Source organism: Phacochoerus africanus, chromosome 1 (genome assembly GCF_016906955.1).
Source record: "Phacochoerus africanus isolate WHEZ1 chromosome 1, ROS_Pafr_v1, whole genome shotgun sequence".
Taxonomy (NCBI): Eukaryota; Metazoa; Chordata; class Mammalia; order Artiodactyla; family Suidae; genus Phacochoerus; species Phacochoerus africanus.
Window position 1 is genome coordinate 26,781,749 of NC_062544.1, and position 26,708 is coordinate 26,808,456.

A 26,708-nucleotide genomic window follows, 5' to 3' on the forward strand; every position below is an offset into this window, starting at 1 on the left:
TGTAAACTTGTTGATGACGACCATTCTGACTGGTGTGTGGTGATACTTCATTGTAGTTTTGATCTGTATTTCTCTAATAATTAATAATACTGAACATCTTTTCATGGGCCTGTTGGCCATCTATATGCCTTCTTTGGAGAAATGTCCATTTATGTCTTCTGACCATTTCTGAATTCTGTTTTTCTTTTTTATTATTATTGAGTTATATGAGCTGTTTATATATTTTGGAAATTAAGCCCTTGCCAGTCACATCATTTCAAAATATTTTCTCCTGTTCTTAGGTTGTAATTTTCATTTTGTTTACATGCTTTTTAGTTTTTAAGTTTAATTAGGTCCCATTTGTTCATTTTTGTTTTATTTCTATTACTTTGTGAGATGGATCCAAAAAAAATACTGATGCAATTTATGTCAAAGAGTGTTCTGCCTATGTTTTCCTCTAGGAGTTTTTAGAGCATCTAGTCTTACACTTAGGTCTTTTTTTTTTTTTTTTAATTTTATGGCCTCATCCGTGGCATATGGAACTTCCTAGGCTAGGGATTGAATCCAAGCCATAGCTGTGGCAATGCTGTATCCTTTAATCCACAGCACCGGGCCGGGAATCAAACCCACATCTCCACAGAGATCCAAGTCGCTGCAGTTGGATTCTTAGCTCACTGCACCATAGTGGGAACTCCTAGGTCTTAAATCCACTTTGAGTTTATTTTTTATATGGTATTAGAGAATGTTCTAATTTCATTCTTTTACATGTAGCTGTCCAGTTTTTCCAGCATCACTAATTGAAGAAACTGTCTTTTCTCCATTGTATATTCTTGCCTCCTTTGTTGTAGAATAATTGTCCATAAGTGAGCCATGTGTATTTTTGCAGCAATTTTGGCTGAAAGTCTACTGACTATTTATATGAATTTTAAAAGCCTTCAATTATTTGTGCCAAGTGAATTTATACATGCACAAATTATTTCCAAAAACATTTATTTAGACAATAGAGTCATTTTTTAAACACAAATTTCTCAATTATTTTTTTCTTGTAGGTCCTATTATTTCTTTGCCTCCTCAAAATACAGACAACTTCATTTGAAATAATGCCATTTTTTTGTTGTAAAGCTTCAGTCTATCCAATACCACATCCAGAGTAGAAGAAAAATACAGACAAAATGTACCTTCCTGGTGATAATAGGCATATTTCAATGAATTATTTGCACAGTTCACACAGTCAACATATTTGTTGGTAATATTAATGAATTCTCTCCTCCAGATTAAAATGCAAGCTTGAAATATTAAAATATTTCCATTGTAATCATGTCATCCAATACAGTGATACCGTATATATTTAGGAGTTAGAAGATTTACAAAGTCATCTCATCAATATGACTCAAAGGTCTGCACATGGAGACAGAGTAAAAAAATGGTGGTGCAATGTTTCTCAAAGTGCGACTCAAAGGCCACAAGTTATAGAATCATCTGACATGCTGGTGAAACAACCAACTCCAGACCCAACTGTGCCAAAAAGGAGGATGATACAGGGGGTGTACCTCATGAATCTGCATTTTAAAGTAATTGTTCCAGATGACTCCGATTCATTCTAAAGTTTGAGAACCACTGGTATAGTTAAATAAATAGGTCGATAAATAGCATAATATGCTTCAGAATGTAAAAGACTGTGATAAAATTACTTCACCTCTTTGGTCCTGTTATCTCACCTTCTCAGGAATATGTCAGGATAGTTTAATAATGAATATATGTCAATCACCCAGCACATTGTCTTTCTCAGAGTAGGTGCTCAATAAATACAAGCATATCTTGTTCTATTGAACTTTGCTTCATTGCACTTCACACGTATCATATTGTTTACAGATTCAAGTTTTGTGGCAGGCCTGTGTCCAACATTTTATTGCCACCATTTTTCTAACAAGATTTGCTTACTTCATATCTCTGCGTCACATTTTGGTAATTCCCATAGTATTTCGAATGTTTTCACTGTTATTATCATTATTATGATGATGTGTGATCAGTGATCTTTGACGTTACTCTACTAGCTGAAGACTCAGATGACAGTTCTCATGTTTTAGCAATAAAGCATTTTCAAATTAAAGTATGCACATTGTTTTCTTTAGACCTAATGCTACTGAACATTAAATAGACTATGGTATAGTATAGACATAACTTTATATGCACTGGGAAATGAATAAATTCATGTTACTTGTTTTATTGTGATGTTTGTTTTATCACAATGGTCTAGAATTGAACCCACAGTATCTCTAAGGTATGCGTGGAGTAGTTATTATAGATCTTCCTCTACTTACGATGGAGTTATGTTCTCATAAACCCATCATAAGTTGAAAACATACAAAGTCAAAAATGCATTTAATACAGCTAACCTACTGAACATTATAGCTTAGCCTAACTTATCTTTGCTTTTTTTTTTTCTTTTTTTGTCTTTTTAGGGCCACACCCATGGCATATGTAAGTTCCCAGGCTAGAGGTCAAATCAGAGCTGTAGCAACCAGACTGTACCACAGCAACGCACAATCCAAGCCGCATCTGTGACCTACACCACAGCTCATGGTAACACTGGATCCTTAACCCACTGAGCAAAGCCAGGGATGGAACCCACATCCTCATGGATACTAACTAATCCATGACAGGAACTCCCCTAACTTATCTTATACAGGCTCAGAACACTTATAACAGCCTGCAGTTCAGCAAAAATTATTTAACACAAAGCCTATTTTATAATAGTGTTGCTAATTGCTCAGGTACTTTATTAGATACTATACTGAACGTAAAAAGCAGAATGGTTGTATAGGTACAGAATGGTTGGAAATGTACTGGTTGCTTACATTTGTGACCACATGGCATCACAAGGGCAATCATACTCCATACTGCTAGCCCAGAAAAAGATCAAAATTTAAAACTCAAAGTACGGCTTCTACCAAATGTATTATCAGTTTCACACCATTGTAAAGCTGAAAAATTGTAAGTGGAACTGTTGTAAGTCAAGGACTGTCTTATTATCTGTTTTTTAAACCACCTCTCTGGGGCATTCTTCTTGGAATAACAGGTGGAGGGGACATTTAAGTGGAGGAAGCAGTATAAGCAAAGCTTTGAGGATAATTATTCAACCAAAACATTCACTACAACTTTGAGGAATCCACAAGTGGAAGTAGTAATAGGTAAATCTGGAAAAGTCAGATTGGGCTAGATAAGAAGACCCCTAAACTCAAAGTACAGAATTCGATTTTCTCACAGTAAGCCATGAAGTCATTGAAGGGTTATTTATTTTTATTTATTGTGAGAATTTTCAAGCATCCTCAAAAATAGAGATAATAGTATAATGAAGCTCTATAAACTCATAACTCAGATGCAATAATTACCAATATTTTGTCACATTGACTCATCCATCTCTTTTTTATTTTACTTTTTTCTTTGCCAAAATAACTTAAATCAATCTTCAGCTTTTGTGTTATTTCACTTTGCATAACTCAGTATGTAGCTATAGAATATATGGCACTTTCTTACATAATCCAAAAGCCTTTATCATGCCTAAAAAATTAACATATTTCTTGGCATCATCTATCTACCACCCGGTTCATAACCATGTTTCCCAAATGGTCTAATAAATGTCCTTTTACAGTTGGTTTTCCTAATTAGGCTCAAAACACAGTCTGTACTTTACAGTTGGTATGGTTTCTCAAGTCTCTCTAATCAAGAAAAGTGCCCTCCTCTAATCCTTGTTTTTTATGTCATCATCTCATTGTAGAAATTAGGTGATTTGTTTACATAGAATAATTGTTTTGGATTTGTCTATGGGCTTCCTTGGGGTGGGGGTGGTTATTCAACTTGTTTTTCTGTTCCTCTATATTTCCTATGAGTGGACATTTGTTCTGGAGACTTATTTAGATTCAGGTTCAGCTTTCTGGGCAAAAGCCCTTCATAGAGGCGCTGTGGGTTTCTTACTGCATCACAGTAGAAGGCATTCCATATCTGGCTGTCCCACTTTTAGTAATGCTAATAGTGGTCACTTATTTCAGGAAGTAAAAGACTGCTCATACTATGATAAAGTTCCTCATCGCCTATCAATTAATACTTTCAACCAACTGATGACTATTGCCAAAATCAATTCCTTCATTAGGGCTTATAAAATAGTGATGTAATTCTAGCATTCCTTTCATATTTATAGATTAGAATTATTCTGTAAAGAATATTTTTTTCTGGGAGAAATAGACAACAATACAATAATAGTGGAGAACTTGTATATCCTACTATCAACAATGGATAGGTCATCCAGAAGGAAAATCAGTAAGGAAACATTGTACTTAAACTACACATTAGACCAGATAGACCTAAGAGAATTATAGAAATCATTTTATCCAGCAGCAACAGAATACACATTCCTATCAAGCACACATGGAACATTTTCCAGGATAGATCATATATTAGGCCACAAAACAAGTCGTGATAAATTTGAAAAGACTGAAATCATATCAAGTATCTTTTCTAACCATAATTCTATGAAACTTGAAATCAATTACAAGAAGAAAACTGGAAAACTCACAAAAACATGACATTAATAGCACGTTTGTTATAGCTTGTTTAAACAAGCTCCTAAACAACCAATAGGGTGAAAGAAGAAATTTTTTAAAAGATCAAAAAATATCTTGAGGCAAATCAAAATGGAAACACAACATGCCAAAACTTGTGAGATAGAGAAAAAGCAGTTCCAAGAGGGAAGTTTATAGAAATAAATGTCTACATCAAGAAAAAAACAGAACCTCAAACAAACCACCTAGTTCTTTTCTAGCTTTCATGGAACTAGAAAAAGACCCCAAAAAAGCACAAAATTAGCAGAAGGAAGAAAATAATAGATGAGAACAAAATAAATTAGAGACTAAAAAGATGAGAGAAAATATGAATATAACTGAGAGCTGATTTTTAAAAAAGATAAACAAAAATAACAACACTTCAGCTAGACTAGCTAAGAAAAAAAGAGAGAAGACCAAAATAAATAAAATTAAAAATGAAGAAAAGACATTAAAATTGAAAGCATAAAGATATAAAGTATAAGAAATTACTGTGAACCATTATACACCAAAAAATTAGATAATCTATAGGAAAAAGATAAATTCCTAAAAACATAAAATATACCAAGGCTGAATCATAAAGAAATTAAAAGTATGAATAGATCAATCACTAGTGAAGAGATTGAATAAGAAATCAACAGCTTCACAAAAAAGAAAAGCCCAGGGGCAGATTCTTCACTGGTGAATTCTAACAAACATTTAAAGAAAAATTAAAACCAATTCTTCTCGAAGTTTTATAAAAAATAGAAGAGTAGGGAACAGTTCCAAAGTCATATTATGAGGTCAGCATTTACTTGATACCAAAGCTAGATAAAGATGCTTAAAGAAAATCATGCAGGGAAGAAAAAAGAAAAGAAAAAAAAAGAAGAAGAAGAAGAAGAGGAAGAACTAGGACTGAGGAAACAGCAATCAGAGAGCAGTCACTCAAATAAGACAGCATACAGATTTAATCATCAACAGGCCTCAAACAAAATAAAATTAAAAAGAAAAAAATAAAAAAGATTCATCAAAACCATAACATGTGGGCAAGGGATGTTAGGAAGTAAATAACCCTTTTTGTTTGTTTGTATGTTTCTCTTCTTAATTTTAATATAGTAATGAAGTGTTTGAACTTACAGGACCATCAGGCTAAAACACACAATTATGGGAAGGGGTTAGCATACTTAAAAAACAGGGCAACCACAAGCCAAAACCAAATATTGCATTTGCAAAAAATGAAAAAAAAATACACTCAAGCAGATAATAACAGGAGACCATCCAACTAAAAAAAAAAGAAAAAAGAAAAGAAAGGAAGAATGGAGAACCATAGAATCAACTGGAACACGAGGTTCAAATGGCAATAAATAATCATCTATCAATTATCACCTTAAATGTCAATGGACTGAATGCCCCAATCAAAAGACACAGAGTGGCTGAGTGGATAAAAAGGCAAAAACCTTCAATATGCTGCCTACAAGAAACTCACCTTAGGACAAAAGATACATATAGATTGAAAGTGAAAGGGTGGGGAAAAATATTTCACGCCAATAGACATGACAGAAAAGCAGGAGTCGCAACGCTCATATCAGACAAAATAGACTTTAAAACAAAAGACATAAAGAAAGACAAAGAAGGACACTACTTAAGGATTAAGGGATCCATCCAAGGAGAGGATGTTACTATCGTCAACATATATGCCCCAAATACAGGAGCACCCAGATACATACAACAAATATTAACAGACATAAAGGGAGATATTGATGAGAATACAATCATCGTAGGAGACCTTAATACCCCCCTCACATCAATGGACAGATCCTCTAGACAGAAAACCAATAAAGCAACAGAGATCCTAAAGGAAACAATAGAAAAGTTAGACTTCATTGATATCTTCAGGACCCTACATCCAAAAAAAGCAGAATACACATTCTTCTCAAATGCTCATGGAACATTCTCAAGAATCGACCACATATTGGGACACAAAGCGAATCTCAATAAATTTAGGAGCATAGAAATTATCTCAAGTATCTTCTCTGATCACAATGCCATGAAATTAGAAACCAACCATGGGAAAAGGAAAGAGAAAAAAACCTACTGCATGGAGACTAAACAACATGCTACTCAAAAACCAATGGGTCAATGAGGAAATCAAGAAGGACATTAAAAACTACCTTGAAACAAATGATAATGAAGACACAACCGCTCAAAATCTATGGGATGCTGTGAAAGCAGTGCTCAGAGGGAAATTTATAGCAATACAGGCCTTTCTCCAAAAAGAAGAAAGATCCCAAATTGACAACTTAACCCTCCACCTAAACGAATTAGAAAAAGAAGAACAAAAAAGGCCTAAAGTCAGCAGAAGGAAGGAAATTATAAAGATCAAAGAAGAAATCAATAAAATAGAGACTCAAAAAACAATAGAGAAAATTAATAAAACCAAGAGCTGGTTCTTGGAAAAGCTAAACAAAATTGACAAACCCCTGGCCAGACTCACTAAAAAGAGGAGAGAAAGAACCCAAATAACCAAAAGTATAAGTGAAAAAGGAGAAATCACAACGGATACAGCAGAAATACAAAAAACCATAAGAGAATACTACGAACAACTATATGGCAACAAGTTTGACAATCTGGAAGAAATGGACAATTTTCTAGAATCTTACAGCCTGCCAAAACTGAACCAAGTAGAAACAGACCAACTGAACAGACCGATCACTAGAAATGAAATTGAAGAGGTCATAAAATCACTCCCTACAAATAAAAGTCCAGGACCAGATGGCTTCACAGGTGAATTTTATCAAACATATAAAGAGGAATTGGTGCCCATCCTCCTTAAACTCTTTCAAAAGGTTGAAGAAGAAGGAATACTCCCAAAGACATTCTATGATGCCACCATCACCCTCATTCCAAAACCAGACAGAGATACCACCAAAAAAGAAAACTATCGCCCAATATCATTGATGAATAGAGATGCAAAAATTCTCAACAAAATCTTAGCCAACTGAATCCAACAACATACCAAAAAAATTATACACCATGACCAGGTTGGGTTCATCCCAGGTTCACAAGGATGGTTCAACATACGCAAATCAATCAGCATCATACACCACATTAACAAAAAAAAAGTCAAAAATCATATGATCATCTCAATAGACGCAGAAAAAGCATTTGACAAAGTCCAACATCCATTCATGATCAAGACCCTCGCCAAAGTGGGTATAGAGGGAACATTCCTGAATATAATCAAAGCCATTTATGAGAAACCCACAGCAAATATAATCCTCAATGGGGAAAAACTGAAAGCCTTCTCACTCCAATCTGGAACAAGACAGGGATGCCCACTCTCACCACTGCTCTTCAACATAGTGTTGGAAGTCCTAGCCACAGCAATTAGACCAACAAAAGAAATAAAAGGCATCCATATAGGAAGAGAAGAGAGAAAACTGTCACTGTATGCAGATGACATGATACTATACATAGAAAACCCTAAGGACTCAACCCCAAAATTACTTGAACTGATTCATAAATTCAGCAAAGTAGCAGGATATGAGATTAACATTCAGAAGTCAGTTGCATTTCTGTATACCAGCAATGAAATATTAGAAAAGGAATACAAAAATACGATACCTTTTAAAATTGCACCTCGCAAAATCAAATACCTCGGAATACACCTGACCAAAGAGAGAAAGGACGTATATGCCGAGAACTATAAAACTTTAATCAAAGAAATCAAAGAAGATGTAAAGAAATGGAAAGATAGTCCATGTTCCTGGATTGGGAAAATCAATATTGTAAAAATGGCCATACTACCCAAAGCAATCTACAGATTCAAAGCAATCCCTATCAAATGACCCATGACATTTTTCACAGAACTAGAACAAACAATCCAAACATTTATATGGAACCGCAAAAGACCCAGAATCGCCAAAGCAATCCTGAGAAACAAAAACCAAGCAGGAGGAATAACTCTCCCAGACTTCAAGAAATACTACAGGAGTTCCCGTCGTGGCACAGTGGTTAACGAATCCGACTAGGAACCATGAGGTTGCGGCTTCGGTCCCTGCCCTTGCTCAGTGGGTTAACGATCCGGCGTTGCCGTGAGCTGTGGTGTAGGTTGCAAACGCGGCTCGGATCCTGCATTGTTGTGGCTCTGGCATAGGCCGGTGGCTACAGCTCCAATTCAACCCCTAGCCTGGGAACCTCCATATGCCGCGGGAGTGGCCCAAGAAATAGCAACAACAACAACAACAACAAAAAAGACAAAAAAAAAAAGAAATACTACAAAGCCACAGTCATCAAAACAGTGTGGTACTGGTATCAAAACACAGAGACAGACCAATGGAACAGAATAGAGAACCCAGAAATAAACCCTGACACCTATGGTCAATTACTCTTTGACAAGGGAGGCAAGAACATCAAATGGGAAAAAGAAAGTCGATTCAGCAAGCATTGCTGGGAAACCTGGACAACTGCATGCAAAGCAATGAAACTAGAACACACCCTCACACCATGCACAAAAATAAACTCAAAATGGCTGAAAGACTTAAATAGACGACGGGACACCATCAAACTCCTAGAAGAAAACATAGGCAAAACACTCTCTGACATCAACATCATGAATATTTTCTCAGGTCAGTCTCCCAAAGCAATCGAAATTAGAGCAAAAATAAACCCATGGGACCTCATCAAACTGAAAAGCTTTTGCACAGCAAAGGAAACCCAAAAGAAAACAAAAAGACAACTTTCAGAATGGGAGAAAACAGTTTCAAATGATGCAACCGACAAGGGCTTAGTCTCTAGAATATATAAACAACTTACACAACCCAACAGCAAAAAAGCCAATCAATCAATCAATGGAAAAATGGGCAAAAGACCTGAATAGACATTTCTCCAAAGAAGATAGACAGATGGCCAACAAACACATGAAAAAATGCTCAACATCGCTGGTTATAAGAGAAATGCAAATCAAAACTACCATGAGATATCACCTCACACCAGTCAGAATGGCCATCATTAATAAATCCACAAATAACAAGTGCTGGAGGGGGTGTGGAGAAAAGGGAACTCTCCTGCACTGTTGGTGGGAATGTCAACTGGTACAGCCACTATGGAGAACAGTTTGGAGATACCTTAGAAATCTATACATAGAACTTCCATATGACCCCGCAATCCCACTCTTGGGCATCTATCCGGACAAAACTCTACTTAAAAGAGACACGTGCACCCGCATGTTCATTGCAGCACTATTCACAATAGCCAAGACATGGAAACAACCCAAATGTCCATCGACAGAGGATTGGATTCGGAAGAGGTGGTATATATACACAATGGAATACTACTCAGCCATAAAAAAGAGTGACATAATGCCATTTGCAGCAACATGGGTGGAGCTAGAGACTCTCATACTGAGTGAAATGAGCCAGAAAGACAAAGACAAATACCATATGATATCACTTATAACTGGAATCTAATATCCAGCACAAATGAACATCTCCTTAGAAAAGAAAATCATGGACTTGGAGAAGAGACTTGTGGCTGCCTGATGGGAGGGGGAGGGAGGGGGAGGGATCAGGAGCTTGGGCTTATCAGACACAACTTAGAATAGATTTACAAGGAGATCCTGCTGAATAGCATTGAGAACTTTGTCTAGATACTCATGTTGCAATGGAAGAAAGGCTGGGGGAAAAATGTAATTGTAATGTATACATGTAAGGATAACCTGACCCCCTTGCTGTACAGTGGGAAAATAAAAAAAAAATTAAAAAAAAGTAAATAAATAAAGAAAGAAAATCATGCATTGTATTTAAATTATTGTTTCTTTTTTAGTTTTCTTAGCTGCATCAGTCTTTCCTTGACTTTCATTACCCTGTATTTATGAAGATTACAGGCTAGTTATTTTGCAGAAATTCTCCCAATTTTACTCCATCTGATGTTAATCATGTCTCATTGCTGGATTCAAAATATGCATCTTTTGTGAGACTATTACAAAATGGTTTCTTACTACATTCTATCAAATGGCACATGATTTAGATTTGTCCCGTTACTAACATTATCCACATTAATCACTCAGGGTGGTGAATGACAAAACTTTGTACTGGAAAGTGACTCTTTTTTGGTTTCTCTAATTAGTAAGTATTTTGTGAGGAACTACAATGAGACCATGTAAATATTTCATTCCTCATAAAAATTTCAATTTATTCATTTCTTTACTTATATTAGCATGAACTAATATTAGTTACTATTAAGGTTTCTTATTGTATTCAGTAAGTTATAATCCATTACTATCATTATTTTGATGCATGAATTTTTCTAGATTTGGCAAGTGGGAGCCCCTTCAAGCTGGAATTTGTGTCCTTTTGACAAGCCCCCTTCATTCTTTAAGGATTTCCTTACTTTCTGGCACCCCAAGATATTTCAGACTTACTTACATGCCCCAACTTGGAATCAGCTGTTTCTCCAAGGGGTTGATTCCTGTGAATGGAAAATAATATTTAGAGGCCAAGTTCTGGATGTTAGGTGTGCTCATTAGTATTGGGGTGTTGTTGACCTCAAAAACTGTCAATAGGGCATATATGTAGTACATACATATCTAAATGTATTTCTATATTTATATGTATTGAAAACATTTTAAAATTTCACTGATACTTCTAATTCCAATCCATTGCCACAGGGTTCATTCTAGTTTTCCCCCTTTCCATATTTGTAACTCCCTTTTTCCATAGTGAGGAACCTGACTTCCATTATTCTTAATGTACTTATTTCATCAATTCCCCAGTATGTAATCAGTTTCCCAATTCTAGTGCTAACTCCTCCCCTGCATTGATACCCTCTTCTTCTTGACCTCTGATACCTCTTACAGAGGACTATTTCATGTGAACATCCTCCTCCCCCTACTTAGGCTCTGAATCCCCATGCCTAGCTAGTCCTTACCCCATCCCTGCATAAATGACTCTCTCAGGGCTGTTGAACTTCAAAATCCTAAACTATACCCCCAATCCATGCCTTAAATGCACAGCTACTCTCTTCATATAACTTGGCCTCCAAAATCCCACAATAGGCCAAAACTGTACAGATATTCTTCTTCCCTGCTACTCTCTGACACTCTAAGAAGGACCATACTCATGACCAGAGGTTCTCCTCACCTGATTCAGGCTCTGACAGGCTTGCCAACCAGCTCCTACACAGAAGTCTTCTTCATCCCTCTTGGCACACAATGGCTCTCCCAAACCTTCTTTTGCTCCAGCTGGTGAAAACCTTGCTCCACCCTACTGGATGGCTTCAGGACTAGCCCAGATTATACATTAATAGCTCTCCCTTTTACTTTCAAAAGTGTGCTTGTTAAACACTAAACTGTATATGTTAAGTCAACATACAATATAAAACAATATGCATAATTGACTTATCTACAGGTCAACCTGGGAAAGCTTTTTTGGAGCAGTACTTTTACACACCCGGGGGGTAAAGTTTTGTCTCTTTTGTCTCTCTTAGTTACAGATAACACTGAGAGTTCACTTAACAGTGTTATTATATGCTTTAGTCATGATAGTGAGAAGAATCAAACTTAAATTTCTCTCAGTAGAGGACTGATTAAATAAATCATCATACATATTCATACAGAGAAATTTGGGGTTGTTAAAAAAGAAACAAGGTAGGTCTATAATACCGATGTTAAAAAATATCTAAAGTGCGTGTATTGTTCTCTAAAAATGTTTATTAAAGTACTGTTGATTTACATAAAATGTATATATTGTTAGGCAGAAATATCAAGGTAAAAACAGTTTTATAGCATGATTTCATTTGTACAAAAAATATGTTTTTTGCCCACATATGCATGTGCAGAAAGAAAGGCATGGAAGGACATATGCTGCTATATTAAGATAGGTTATTTTAGAGAGACTGCCATTCTTGGTCATTTTTACTTTTGATTTTATACAATTCCATAAATTTAGAATTAAATTTACTATTAAATTTTATGCAAAAATCATGGATTGTTTCTATAATTAGGAGAAAATGGTTGAAACACTCTTTTAAAATAAACTGCAGCAATTTGAAAGGATTTAATGTGAGTATTGTCTCCCCCAAGCTCCTCAACATGATATAACCTAATTGTGGGCATGGTGTTAATGTGTATTGGAGCAAGAGCAATGGGAGGCAGAAAAGAAAGGAGCAAGACGAAAGTTGACAACTTGGTTTTCCTTGAGATATTCTTAGATGCTTTCATTTTTCCTTAAAAGACGAGGCCTGCCTGGTCAGCTGGGTATCGCCACAGTAATTTAAAATATAACTCTTAGTGAAAGGAAAATGTTGACCCTTAAGGAAGAGACTTGGGTTCTCAGAAATGGTACAACCTTTTGCTTGTTCCAAGTAATATTAATATGTGAAGGACTTAATTTTATATTTTAGTCCAAATTACTTTTATTCTAAAAACAGTATTGCTCTCTGATATGGCCTTAAATGTATTTTATGGAAATCTTTTGGAAGAAAGCACTTGAAATGGGGACATGTCTATTTCTGGAAAGTAGCTATGTGCACAAAAATGGGGTATGTCTGGAGATAGCTCTTTTTTCTGCCCTATTCCCCTAGGGTTTGCACATTTAATACTCTCCATTTCAATTTAAGTTTGCATTATTTTTAAAAATTATGTGCACACATACACCACATCCACACTTTGCCTTATCCAAAAAAATTTTGTGGCGGTAGTGTCTGTCTGGTCAAATTCAGCTTTTCTTTCTCTCTTTCTTTCCTTTCTTTCTTTTTTAAACGGCCACATCTACAGCCTATGGTGCCCCTGGCCTAGGGGTTGAATCAGAGCTGCAGCTGAGGCCTTCCTTCTGTGACCTATGCTACAGCTTGCAGCAATGCTGGATCCTTAACCTACTGAGCAAGGCCAAGGATCAAACCCATATCCTCACAGAGACAACTTCAAGTCCTTAACCTGCTAAGCCACAATGGGAAATCCAAGTTCAGCTTTTCTAATTGGCCTTTCCTCCAAACATATGCACTGCCATCAGTACTTCTTTAATAAGATTAACAGTAATCTATTTTGGTATGAATTTTTGTTATAAGATTTTATCTCATTATGAAAATGGATAATGTACAATTTAGAAAATCTTGAAAACAGAAACATGATGAAGAAAAAAATCACCTAATAATCCCACCACTCATAAGATAGCATTATTAACATTTGGTCGTACTGTGTTCCATTCATTTTTTTCTATGTATTTTTAATTTGATTTAAATGATAAATTGTTCCACTTTTCCTTTTAAACGTAACCTTATAACACAGAATTTTTTTTTTTTACAAAACTCTCCATAAAAATAATTCTTTTTTATTTTTTTTTATTTTTATGGCTGCATCCACAGCATATGGAAGTTCCAGGGGCAGGGACTGAATCTGAGCCACAGTTGCAACCTACACTGCGGCTGCAGCAACACTCTTTTAACCTATAGCACTGCACCTGGGGATGGAACCCGCACCTGCACAACAACTTGAGCTGCTGCAGTTGGATTCTTAACCCACTATGCCACACAGCAGAGATTCTCATAAATATAATTCTTAATGACTCTATGGGACTTTGCCATATGCTGAACCATAATTTACTTAAGCTGTTTTTTCATATTGTAAGTCAGACTGTAATAAACGTCTTTGCATAAAAAACTTTAAAAACTTTAAAAAACTTTTAAAAACTTTAAAAAATATTTTTGGCTATTTTCTCAGAATCACTTTCTAGAAGTTGGGTGAAAATGAAGGTTGCTGGTATATATTGCCAAATGGCTTTTCAGAAAGGTTATACTGCTTTATTTATCTAATAGCACTGCATATCAGGTCACATTTTATTATGATCCTGCTTGGCAGTAATTTTAAGAATGCATATTAAATAACGATACTATCTTACTTACACAACTGATGCCTTAAACTATTTATTGTTATGTGGAAGAACTAATATGAAAGTAATATAAAGCAGTGCACAGAATGAGAAACATTAATTTGGTCAAAATAATGGCATTTATTATTTTATACTATGCACAGCAGTATACCCTTACTGTCAGTGAATTAAAAGTGAAAATCATTTAAATAAAATTATGCATGGTTTTAAAATCTATGTAATAATCATGATTGTGAAATAACTCATGTCCATATCACCAGAGAAGAAAAGAAAAAGTTTTCTTTCTTTGGTTTCACTCTGGTTATTTAAATAATGAAATTTAAAATTAATGACTTGACAAACAAAAATACAGTTGAAATTGGCATGAAAGAAATATATCCCAGTTAATACTTTATGCTACCGTTGTGTTTTGGAGGGTTTTACATAAAATCTGAGTTGTTTGGATGTATTCTTCTCCTATTTCTGTCTGCCCTCTGCTGGATTTCCCAATCTTATTGAGGTATTAAGCAGTCTTAGAAAGTGTATTTAAGAAAACTACATTTGTAGAAAAAGTTAAGGGAAATGCTTCCTATATTTTGTTTATATGTGCTACTAAAGTAAATTACTGATCACAGGTTTTACATTTTAAGTATTCATTAAGTGAGAATTTTAGTTGGATATTTTGAAGTTTCAGTTCTACCATTTATGAAAACACGAAAGAGAAATGCTGTTAATATAGGCTATGTCTTAGCCTTTCAAAAATTTTCAGGATTGAGAAGTTGGGTGGGGTAGAAGGGACAATGAGGAAATAGCTAGCTTAACTATAAATTTACAAAGTAAAAAAATGTAGAATAATTCATTGTTTGATTAAAATTATAATGCCATTCTCTTCAAAATATTTTTTAAATATTATATTCAAAGAATAATATGAATTTACATGAGAATAAAAATTTGTATGTATGTAGTACTTATATGCCAGACACTAAATACTTTATGTATATTAACTCATGTAGTCATAACAGCAACCTATGAGATAGGTACTATTAGTGCCCATTTTACAGTTGAGGAAATGAAGGCATGGAGAGGTTAGATAAATTCACCAAGTTTACCCACTAGTAAGTGATAGAGTTGGTACCCTAATTCAGGTGTTTCCATGTCTGTTTTCCTATCCACCATACTCAATTGTCTCATCTCAATATTACCTCTTGTAAAATTTTTGAATTATAGATTTATTGTTGTCCTGATCTTAGAAATAACAAATCAAAATTCAGAGTTGTTAGGTCAATTTCCTAAAGCACTAGAATTACAAATGTTAATTTAATCCTCTGAAAAGATACAAAGATTAAGGATCTGTCTTTTTTAGAAGGCTAGTTGCCATAAAGGAAGATAATTTTGTAATTCCTAAGGGCTCTAAATGTCCCTCTTTAATTGAGTTTTGTGATAGAAATGAATTATTTGACATCCTGGAGCATCTTCTGTGCTAATTTTAATAGCTGTAGTAACACAATTCTATCTTAAATTTTGTTAATTGACAAAAAAAAGTATGGAGTTGTGTGCATATTTTGTTGACAGAAAATCATGGGAAAAGTGTTTAAAGCAGAAATCTTAAGTGGTCACTGAAATTTAAAAGGAAAAAATAATTGGGCTTCTCATTTCCAGAATTACCTGGTGAATCCACATAATAGTCAGCTGCTGTTGTTGTCACAAGCTTATATTTGTGCCAAGGATATTCTGGAATGGGGAGAAAAAAAAAAGCCAAATGGTCAAGTCTCAAGTAACTGTTCCTCTCTAAAGGACCTAAAAATTGTGGTAATAGAAGTGCTCCTTTAAAACAATAGCTTTAACATGTGGTGGAGACCAAGAAGTTGGAAGCTGGGCAAAGGCAATAGGCAGTTAAAATAATGGGGTATTTATTGTGTGGCAGGTGCAACAGGGAAGTCAGAAATCAACACTGGTGCTTGGGGTGGGAGAGTCAGAAATGCTGGGATGTGGGAATCACAAATGAGATGGGATATAAAAAGTCTTGGGACATGGAAATAAAAGTTAAAATACAGGAATCAAAACCTTTAGGATTTAGGAATACAAAATGGCAGGATGAAGATGTTGAAGATTTTAGGAGTTGAGCTGTGGGGATGAGGATTCATGGGCTGTGGGTGAGCCATGAAAATCAAGGGTGAAGAATAGAAGATGCAAATAGTCTGGTCATAATGAATTAACTTATTTTGGATTAGACTTCCCACTGAAAACAATGATAAAAACAGGACAAATACATATAAATAAAAATAAACATACATATTTAACAACTATGTTGCATATATAACAACTATTAAAAAAATAAACTATAGGAGTTCCCTGGTGACTGAGAGAGTTAAAGTTCCTGCATTGTCACTGCTATGACTTGGGTCACTGCTGTGGCACAGGTTTAATCCCTAGAACTTTTGCATGTTGCACGCATGGCCAAAAAATATATATTTAACAATAATTTAATATATATTCACAACTCTCTCTCTCTCACACACACATATACACACATACTCACACACATTTAAGATCTGCTTGAAGGACAACTAGAGAACAACCAACAAAGGTGGGACTTGACTGGCTTCAAGCCTTGGGCATGAAAGGAGCAAGGGCAAGATCCACATTCACCTCAGCTTCACTCCATCCATCCTCCCCCAGAAAGAATTTTCCAAACGGCACAAGGAGTAACACAGCTAAATAGGCAGTAGCAATCTCAGAAGGCTAGAAGCAGAAAAGGGAATTTAGGAAAAAAGGAAGCTGAGATTTGAGGCACAAAATTCTAGGAGGAGCAAACTGCAGAGATGTGAGCCCACAAAGATCTGTGTATAGATCCTGCAAATCATCAGTCAATTCTTTTATTTATTTTAGGGCCACACTTGCAGCATATGGAAGTTCTCGTTCTAGGGGTGGAGAAATGGAGCTGCAGCTGCCAGAAACACCAGATCCAAGCCACATCTTGACCTACGCCATAACTCATGGTAATGCTGGATCCTTTAACCCACTGAGTGAGGCCAGGGATTGAACGCACATCTCATGGATACCAGTTGGTTTGGTAACCCACTGAGCCATGACGGGAACTCCCCATCAGTCAATTTTTAAGATGCATATGTGCAGGGAGAGACTTTAAGAAACTCAGAATTGCAGCATCTAAAGAGTTGAACAGAGATTTTAGCAGCTTCACAGTGTTGGGGAGACAGAGATTAGAGTTCAAGTCAATAGGGTGAAGGTGTCTTAGTAAATATCCTAGGCTTTTTATTGTTAGATCTATTAAGGACCATGACCCAGCAATAAGGGTAAAACTGAAATAACCCAAATTTGAAAGCCTAAAGCCAAGTCTCAATAGGGTCAAAGTGATCCACTGGTATTCTATCTGCCTACTACAATAAAACAAAATAAAACAAAACCGTCTTTGGAGAAAGCTGTTATCATCCAGAACCTCTACAGTTTTTCTCCTACACTGTCTGACATTCAATAAGAAATTAAGAGGCATGCTTGAAAAAATAGGACCAAATGCTAAAACCCAGGAGGACCCACAGCAGATTCAGATACTGGAGTTACAAGTTAGAAGCTTTAAGTAATATGATTAAAATATTCAAGAAAATAGAGGAATGACAGAATTTCACCAGAGCCTTGGGATCTATTTGAAGAATGGAAAGGGAGGCATCGAATGAAAATTCTGGAACTTAAAATATTATGATTAAAGTTAAGAATTCAATAGAGGGATTGAATAACAATAGAGTTACTACTGTCTTGGGTAAAAGATCAGTAAAAAATACATATCAAAGCACATTAAGAAAAATAAACAAAAAATAGAAAATACAGAAAAGAGTATAAGAGACATATGGAAAACTCCAAAAGGTTGAAAATACCCATAACTGGAGTTCCAGAAGGAGAAAAGAGAAAGGGACAGAAGCAGTATTTAAAGAAATACTGACCAAAAATTTTGAAACACTGATTAAAAATATTTGATTTCATATGTATGTGTGTGTGTGTGTGTGTGCGTGCGTGTGTGTGTATTTGCCTGCATTCACAGCATATGGAAGTTCCTGGGCTGGGGATCAAACCCACATCTTTGGAGAGAACTGAGCCACTGCAGTAAGAGTCTTAAGCCACTGTGCCACAGTGGGAACTCCACTGATTTCATATTTAAGGAGCCTTATGAACCCTAAGCAGGTTCTCTCTCTCTCACACACGTGAGTTACATCACACTCAAACTGCTGAAGAAAAAAAAGAAAGAGAAAAAATTTTAAGCAGGCATGGGTGGGAGAAGGAGACAAACTACTTTCAAAGAAGTACATCAGACCAATGGCTCATTTCTGAACAGAAACAATGGCAACCAGAAATCAAAGGAAAGGCATTTTGCAAATGCTGAACGAATGTTTAAAAAGAATCCAAAAATTGAATTCTATACCCAGCAAAACTATCCTTTTACAAAATGCAGGTGAAATAAAGATGTTCTCATGTTAACAAAGCCGAGAGAATCTGCCACTAGAAAACCTGAAATTATAAGGGTTTTTAGGTAATTTTTCACACTAAAGTACAATGTCCCTCAACTAGAAGTGTTAAACTTCTGAAGCACCAGAAAGCAGTGATTTTGACCTACTTCTCCTCAAATAAATTCTCATTCCAATGGGATCATTTCGTGTAAAATATAAGTTCATATTAAATGAAATATATACCAGAAGAGGTGAACTAGAATTTTTCAGCTTAACAATATGTTGAGACTGTCAGTTTAATTTTAAGCAAAATGAAGTTTAAAACAAGTGAAAGGTGGGTTCTGGGAGACAGGGTGAAGGACAGCAGTTGGCACGTGGGAGTCAAAGGTTATGGGTGATCTGTTACGTGCAGGTGGGTGTTAGGAGACGAGAAAGGTTGCGGAGACGGGGTATTCAGAAGCAAAGGGCAATAGCTGTGCTTGTAGGGCTTAGAGGTCAAGAGAGCCTATGGGAGATGTAAAGTCAGGGGTCGCGGTTGACAGTTGGGTTGTGGTAGTTGTGTCAAGTGGAAGGGGTCAGAAGTCAAGACCCACCTGAGGCAGCGGCAGTTGAAGCTTGAACGCAGGGGGCGGTTAAAATTCGCCGCCCCTAGGCCCCGCCCCTCGGGCCCGCCCTGCGCGCGCCGCCTCCGTCGCCCCGCCCCGCCCCGCCGGTCCCGCCCCATCCCGAGCTTCGAACGCGAAGGCCCCGCAGCAAAGCTCGCAAGCGAGGGAGCGGCGCAGGGACCCCGCGGGCTGCTGGGGCTTCCGCGGCGCCCGCCTACGCTTCCTTCCCTCGGGCGCTCGGGGCGCCGACCGGCGCCGCCTCCCGGGAAGATGGCGCTGCACTTCCAGGTCAGTGGGCTCTGCCGCGGGTCCGCGCTCCGCCACCCCGGGAAGCCGGCGGGACGCCGGGGTCTGGAGACTGAGGGCCTAGGCCGGCGGCGGAGGCCAAAGGGGCCGCGGGGCTGGCACCTCGGAGCCCCAGCCTCCAGCCCCGGCCGGGGACCCGGACACTGGCCTGGGCTGCACTACTCGGGAGCGGGCCCGAGGAAGGGGCGGCCCGAGCTAGGGGGCGAGGGGTGGAGGGATAGAGACCAGGCTCGGAGCTCGCCCCGCGGGGGAGGTGGGATGCCGGGGACCGGCCGCGCCGGAGCCCGCTTTCCCCTGTACCGCCGCACGGCGCTCTGGGCGGCTTTGGCGATGCCCAAGCAGGTGGGAGCTCCGCCGGGCGGGACCAGCCTTCCCGCAGTGTCGCCAGCCAAGGTTCCATCGTACAGTTAGGGCTGAGCTCGAGAGGGGGCCTGGGTCCGCCAGAGGATCGGCGTAGCAGTTGGACTTTAATTGGCCAGAGCGGGCAGGGGCTGTATGTGTGGGGAGTTGCGAAGGAGAGCTCTGCTGCAGCCTCATTGGAGGAGGAAACGGGGGCAGGGCGCGCTAGGAGCGCGGGGAGAGTCTGGATGGGTCGCGGGCTGGAGAAGGAAGGCTCCTGTATTCTTGGGCACTCTGGCATCTGCATCCAGTTATTCATTCAACAAACATTTATAGAACCTCCCATCGCCCCCCACGTGTTTCAAGCACTGAAGAAGTTCTGGGGTAAAGGATTACATCATCTACCATTCTTGCCTTCGTGAAATTCACAGATAATGACAGTAAATGTGAAAAATGATATGATAGAATTAATCACAAGATATCTTGGGAACTTTGAAAAGGGGCAATCAGCCGTGTGTGTGTGTGTGTGTGTGTGTGTGTGTGTGTGTGTGTGTGTGTGTGGAGAAGGTGTGAGACAGCTATGCTTCTCAGGCAAGACTTTTGAGTTTCCATTCATCTACTTATTTATTGAATTCCTAGTTTGCTAGGCACCTAAGATGCAGCTCTAGCAAAACTTTATGACTTGTACACTCAGGGAACTTGCAGTCTGTTGGATCTTGAAAGAATTGTAGGAGTTGGCCGGGCGAAGAGGAAGGAAAGGGTATAGAGGCAAAAGGACAGTGTGAGCCAAAGCAAAGAATTGTGGAAGAACGTTGCATGTTGCAGGAAGTCTGGCTGGAGCATAGGGTTCATATAAAAAGGAAAGGGAGCAGGGGAGGCTGTGCATGGCAGGAGATGAGTTAGGAGAAATATGCAATTTCATAGTAGGGTGGCAGTGATCTCAGTGTCACATCCCTTTGTAGACTTCTTTGGGCCCCCTGTGATACAATGACTCTTTACTTAATTATTGATTCTTCCTAAGGATCTTTTAAACCACCCACTCTACTGTGAGGTAATTGACAACTCAGGAGGTAGTTAAGTCTCACACCTTACCTTTGGACTCCTTGCCATTTTGAGGGTCTCCAGGTCAAAGTAGTGTTATTACCACTTTAGTAAATATGCCCTCTGGGAAATATCTTCACAAGAAGAATCTCACGTGAAAGTCTTTGGGATTGTAAATAGGCAAACAGATGTTCATAGTTTAGGTGTAAGTCTTGAAGACGAATTAAAAACTAAAATTTGGAGTTCTCATCGTGGCACAGTGGAGACAAATCCAACTAGGAACTATGAGGTTGTGGGTTCGAGCCTTGGCCTCGATCAGTGGGTTAAGGATCCAGTGTTGCGGTGCGTTGTGGTGTGTGTTGCAGATGCGGTTCGGATCTGGCATGGCTCTGGTGTGGTGTAGGCCGGTCGCTACAGCTCCGATTAGACCCTTAGCCTGGGACCCTCCATATGCTGCGGGTTCGGCCCTAAAAAAATAAAAACAGAACTAAACTGAAACTATTTGTGACATTTTCAGACTTAGAAATAGTAAATCACCCAGTCTGGAAAATTTCTTCATATTTAGGTAATGTTGGAAAAATTAGCTGCTAATGCTAAAACTTCCCAACTTGGTTTCCCAGGAATGGATTTCACAGGAGCTCTGGGCAGCTTAAAAGTGGAGTTGGGCAGCTAAAAGACCTGATTGTTTGGGGGGGCCAGAAAAAAGCTGTGAACCTTCTCAGTTTGATTTGTTTTCAGCATATGGATCATATTCTTAGTCAGTTAACCCAAGGAGCATTTATTACTTAGGATAACTGGTACCTAGCACTTTGTGAACTTTCACACACTTGTGGTAGATTTTGAGCACACACCTAGCTTGAGCGGTATGTATACACAGCTGACCTGCTGTCTCTGTGTATTTTCTTTTGCATCTGTTAGTTCAACCAACTATGAAAGTATTTTTTAAAAAATTCAAAAAACCTTGAATTTGCTGCACACTGGCAACTATTTCTATAGCATTTACATTGAATTTGCAATTATTTACATAGCATTTATATTGTGTTAGGTATTATAAGTAATCTAGAGATGATTTAAAAGGATAACATTAAGAAAAATGAAGGAGATGCAGTTGGTTGATTCTTCTTTTGCTTTCAGGGTTATTCCAGAAACTGAGGTTATAGTCCTGCTGCTGCTGCTGCTTTTTTTTTTTTTTTTTCTTTTTCAGCTGCTCTCATGGCATATGAAAGTTCCCAGGCCAGGGATCTAATCAGCCACAGCTGCAACACTGCTGGATCCTTAACCTGCTGCACCTAGCCAGGGATCGAACCCAAGCTGCCACAGAGACAACACTTGATCCTTAACCTCCTGTGCCACAGCAGAAACTCTTAGTCATGTTTCTTAATGCCTAGACAGGCTACCTGATTTGATCTAGAAGTGATTGTGAATGTTTATAGTTGAATAGAATGGTAACCTGATGAAATGGATTTGGGAACGATCATCCTGGCATTATAGATTTGAATAGGGGAAACTATAGACAGAAGAGCTACATGGTATTTTATAATTAACTGAAAGGATTATTTACAATTCATGTAGATCTGCTGTGTGCCAGGCACTGGATTAAGCTTTCTCTTGTCTTTTCTGTGTTCATTTTCACAGCTGTTTTGGAAGGTGGATGTTATCACCTGCAATTTCAAAAGTGAAGTTAAGAAAAGTTAAATAATTTGCTAATGTCATGTAATTGGACAGATTCCAAAGTGTCCACTCTCATTCTCAAAGAAGCCCTTAAAGAAATCTGGGGCACTGTAGGCCACAGAAAATAATGTTCTGTGGCTCTACTGTCTATGAATATCAAGTTAAGATGTTGAGCCCGAGTCTTTATTTTAAAGGAATTGGTAGGACTTTATGACAGTTTAGGTTATGTACCTGGAATTAGCCAAACTTCAAGGTTTGAAGGCACAATTCACAAAACTACCCTCACTTCTGATACAAACTGCATGTTTGGGGGTTTCTCAGTACCACCCTCAGTTTTGATAGTTTAACAAAAAGACTCACAGTATTCACTGAAAGTTATCATACTCAGGATTGCACTTTATTATTGGGAAAGTACACAGATTGAAATTGATTAAAGAAGAGATGCACAGGGCAGTGCCTGGGAGGTTCCAAACAAAGCTTTTGTTGTCCTCAGGACATGTTATTCTCCTAGCATGTATCCGTGGCAGTAAGCACCAAGTATTGCAAACCACAAAAGTGCACCTGAACTTTAAATTCTGGAATTCTATTGGGGCTTCTTTAGGTAGTCATGATTGATTGACTGGTTGATTGCCACATGATTGATCATGGTCTTTAGTCAGATGATACCATGTGATGATCTAAAGCCCTACCCTAGGAGTTCCTTGTGATTCAGCAGGTTCAGAACCCAACTAGTATCCATGAGGTTGCGGATTTGATCCCTGGCCTCACTCAGTGGGTTAATGATACAGTGTTGCCGCAAGCTGCGCATAGGTCATGGTTGCAGTTTGGAACTGGCATGGCTGTGGCATAGCCTGTGGCTGCAGCTCTGATTTGACCCCTAGCCTGGGTGTGGCCCTAAAAAGACAACAACAAAAACCACATATGTAAGTCCCCACCCTAAAACCAGTGGGTTGTTCTTTCTGGGGTGGCCAGCCACCAGTTTAAAACTATGGGATGCGGTCAGCTTCTCCCCCTCCCCCCACCCAATCACAGACGTAGATTATCTCCCAAAGGCCAAACTTTTTTTTGGGCAAGGCCAAACTCTCTTTTACAGGAGGGACTAAAGAGAGGGAAGAACAAATGATAACATCAAGATTGTAAATCTAGGAGTTCCCGTCTTTGCGCAGTGGTTAACGAATCTGACTAGGACCCATGAGGTTGCAAGTTCGGTCCCTGCCCTTGCTCAGTGGGTTAAGGATCCGGCGTTGCCATGAGCTGTGGTGTAGGTTGCAGACGTGGCTCGGATCCCGCGTTGCTGTGGCTCTGGCGTAGGCCGGCGGCTACAGCCCCGATTTGACCCCTAACCTGGGAACCTCCATATGCCGAGGGAGCGGCCCAAAGAAATAGCAAAAAAAAAAGACAAAAAAAAAAAGATTGTAAATCTAGATTCAGGTCTACACTTCCGAAACCACTGAAAACAAAGGGACACGTGATGTGTAAGTCTGTGGGAAATATGTTCAATTCGGTTTCTGATACTTTGGGGCTGTTTCCAACACATTTCTGCCTTTCCAAGAAGAAGAACTTTGTAGATAAAGGTAAAGATGGTGAACAGACAGGGTAGGAAGTATGGACTAGGACATATCTGCAGGTAGATGATGACTCAAGAAAAAGGTGGCAAGATGGCAGGGTAGTGAGGAGACAACATGTACTTGGGGCCTACGGATTCGTATTGGGCTCAGAACGGATCATTTACTTTATCTTGAGCAGCACATGTCTACCTGATCTCTCAGCCGTGGTTTTTTCTTGTCTGTGAAATGGATGTGCTAAAAATATGCATTTTACTGGAGTCTACTTTTTAGGATTGATTTTAAAAATAGAAGATGGAGAAACTAAAGCACTAAAACAAATACTACCTACTTCATTGTAGAAGGAGGAGTTCTAAGGGGCTCAGGAATAAGCCTTTAGGTATGCTCAGGAAAAGATGGTAAAGGGAGGAAAACACAAAGAGTTTGTGGGAAATTAGTAACTTCAAGATGAAGGCATTTTCTATTAATGGATGTCAGGGAGCTTAATTCCAGAAGGCAGGAAAGATTCAGGGAAGTAATTGAAAATAGTTTAAATTTAATTGAGGTGGGATTTTTGTGGTACATTGATTTATTTTATTATTAGGGGCATTTTTCTCTAGAACAAAAAGCCCTTCATTTCTTTCAGCTTTCTAGAGGTATAATTGACAAATAATAAACTGCACATATTTAAAATGTGCAGTTGGATGAATTTCACATAAGTAGGGACCTGTGAAACTGTCACTGAAATCAAGATAGCGAACATATCTGTCACCCCCAAAGCGCCTTTGTGGTTCCCCCTTGCTGCTTTCCCATCCTCCTCTTCCCCTCTTTCCTCCCTCCAAGCCTGAAACCACTGACCTGCTTTCTTTTATATAGAACCATACAATATGTACTCTTTTTTTTTTTAAATCTCTTTCTAAGCATTTACCTATTAATGGACACATGATAGGAATTACGGTATTGAAAGAAGTCACATCATTTAGAGGTAAATTGTATGTCAAGGACAGAGGGTAGAGATGAGTCCGGAATAATTAGGGAGATCCCTGTTTACACTGTAGGCAGGATTATGTCATTGTCTCTTAGGTTCTGGAAGTTGGATGATGTCTGTTTGTATTTGATAGTTAACCTGTGGGAGTTAAGTGATGTCCAGTTCTACCTGTTATTTATTTGAGCTTCTGATGTTTCAATGAAGCCCTTATAGAAGGTTTCATAACTCAAACCTGGTTTGTCAACAAATTGAGAAGGGATCCATTTCTCTGAGGCATTCTTATGTTAACCATATTCTCAGACATCAGTGTATAAAACTAGGGTGAAATTTATCGGTTCACCATGAAAAATAAAGTCTCCATCTATAGATAGATTTTCTAGAAAATCAGATGCTAATCAGAAGATTGCTTAGTCACTCAGCAGTCATCACATTGTGAGTTTAACTGTTTGAAATGTTTAGATAATGCTTGTCCAACAGGATAAGGATCTTTATCTATGTATCCTTATCTCTAAAAAGGATTTAGTATGCCAGGCACTTGTTTACTTGTTCTCATTACAATGAAAAAATAATTTAATTCCCCCCCCCAGCTTTAATCTTAAGAGAAAGTTCAAACTTTTCCCTTTTTATCTTGCACTGACTTTCAATGCTAATAATTTGAAATACCTTTGGGGGAAAAAGGGTAATGGGTAACATTGTTAAAGTAAACACTATTTAAATCCACGCCAGACTTGTTCTGTGTTGAGGTTCTCTAAATCAGTACAGCAAAACATAGAAAATAATTTCCAGAACTTTTCCAGAATCTTTCCAAATAGGTTTACTTAGGTTCCATTGAATTGATTAATATGTTTTCGTCACCTTCCTGGGGCTGTTGTGACAAATGACCACAAACTGGGAGCGGGTTAAACAATGGAAATTTGTTCCTTTTTTGTTGTTGTTGTTGTTGTTGTTGCTATTTCTTGGGCCGCTCCCGCGGCATATGGAGGTTCCCAGGCTAGGGGTCTAATCGGAGCTGTAGCCACCGGCCTACGCCAGAGCCACAGCAACGCGGGATCCGAGCCGCGTCTGCGACCTACACCACAGCTCATGGCAACGCAGGATCGTTAACCCACTGAGCAAGGGCAGGGACCGAACCCGCAACCTCATGGTTCCTAGTCGGATTCGTTAACCACTGCGCCATGACGGGAACACCCCGGAAATTTATTCCTTTATAGTTACGGAGGCCAGAAGTCTGACACTGATGTGCTGATAGGGTTGGTCTCTTCTTGGAGGTCTTGAGGGAGAAGCGGTCCCACGCTTCGTCCCTATATTCTGAGAGCTGCTTGCCGTCCTTGGTGTTCT

At 38.4% G+C, this 26,708-nt stretch overlaps 1 protein-coding gene across 5 annotated transcripts in view; it reads left to right on the forward strand.

The window, feature by feature from the left end:
• Positions 1 to 19,653: 19,653 nt before the first annotated feature.
• The window catches only part of RANBP17 (RAN binding protein 17), a 332,066-nt gene continuing 325,011 nt past the window's right edge, over positions 19,654 to 26,708 (forward strand). For 3 of the 5 annotated variants that reach the window (XM_047786195.1, XM_047786281.1, XM_047786368.1), the window contains exon 1: positions 19,657 to 19,769. In XM_047786195.1, the coding sequence (XP_047642151.1) occupies positions 19,752 to 19,769 (18 nt within the window). In that variant the 5' untranslated portion in view covers positions 19,657 to 19,751. Of the gene's footprint in view, positions 19,770 to 26,708 lie in introns of all 5 variants that reach the window. The other 2 variants (XM_047786458.1, XM_047786108.1) reach the window with 2 other exon arrangements.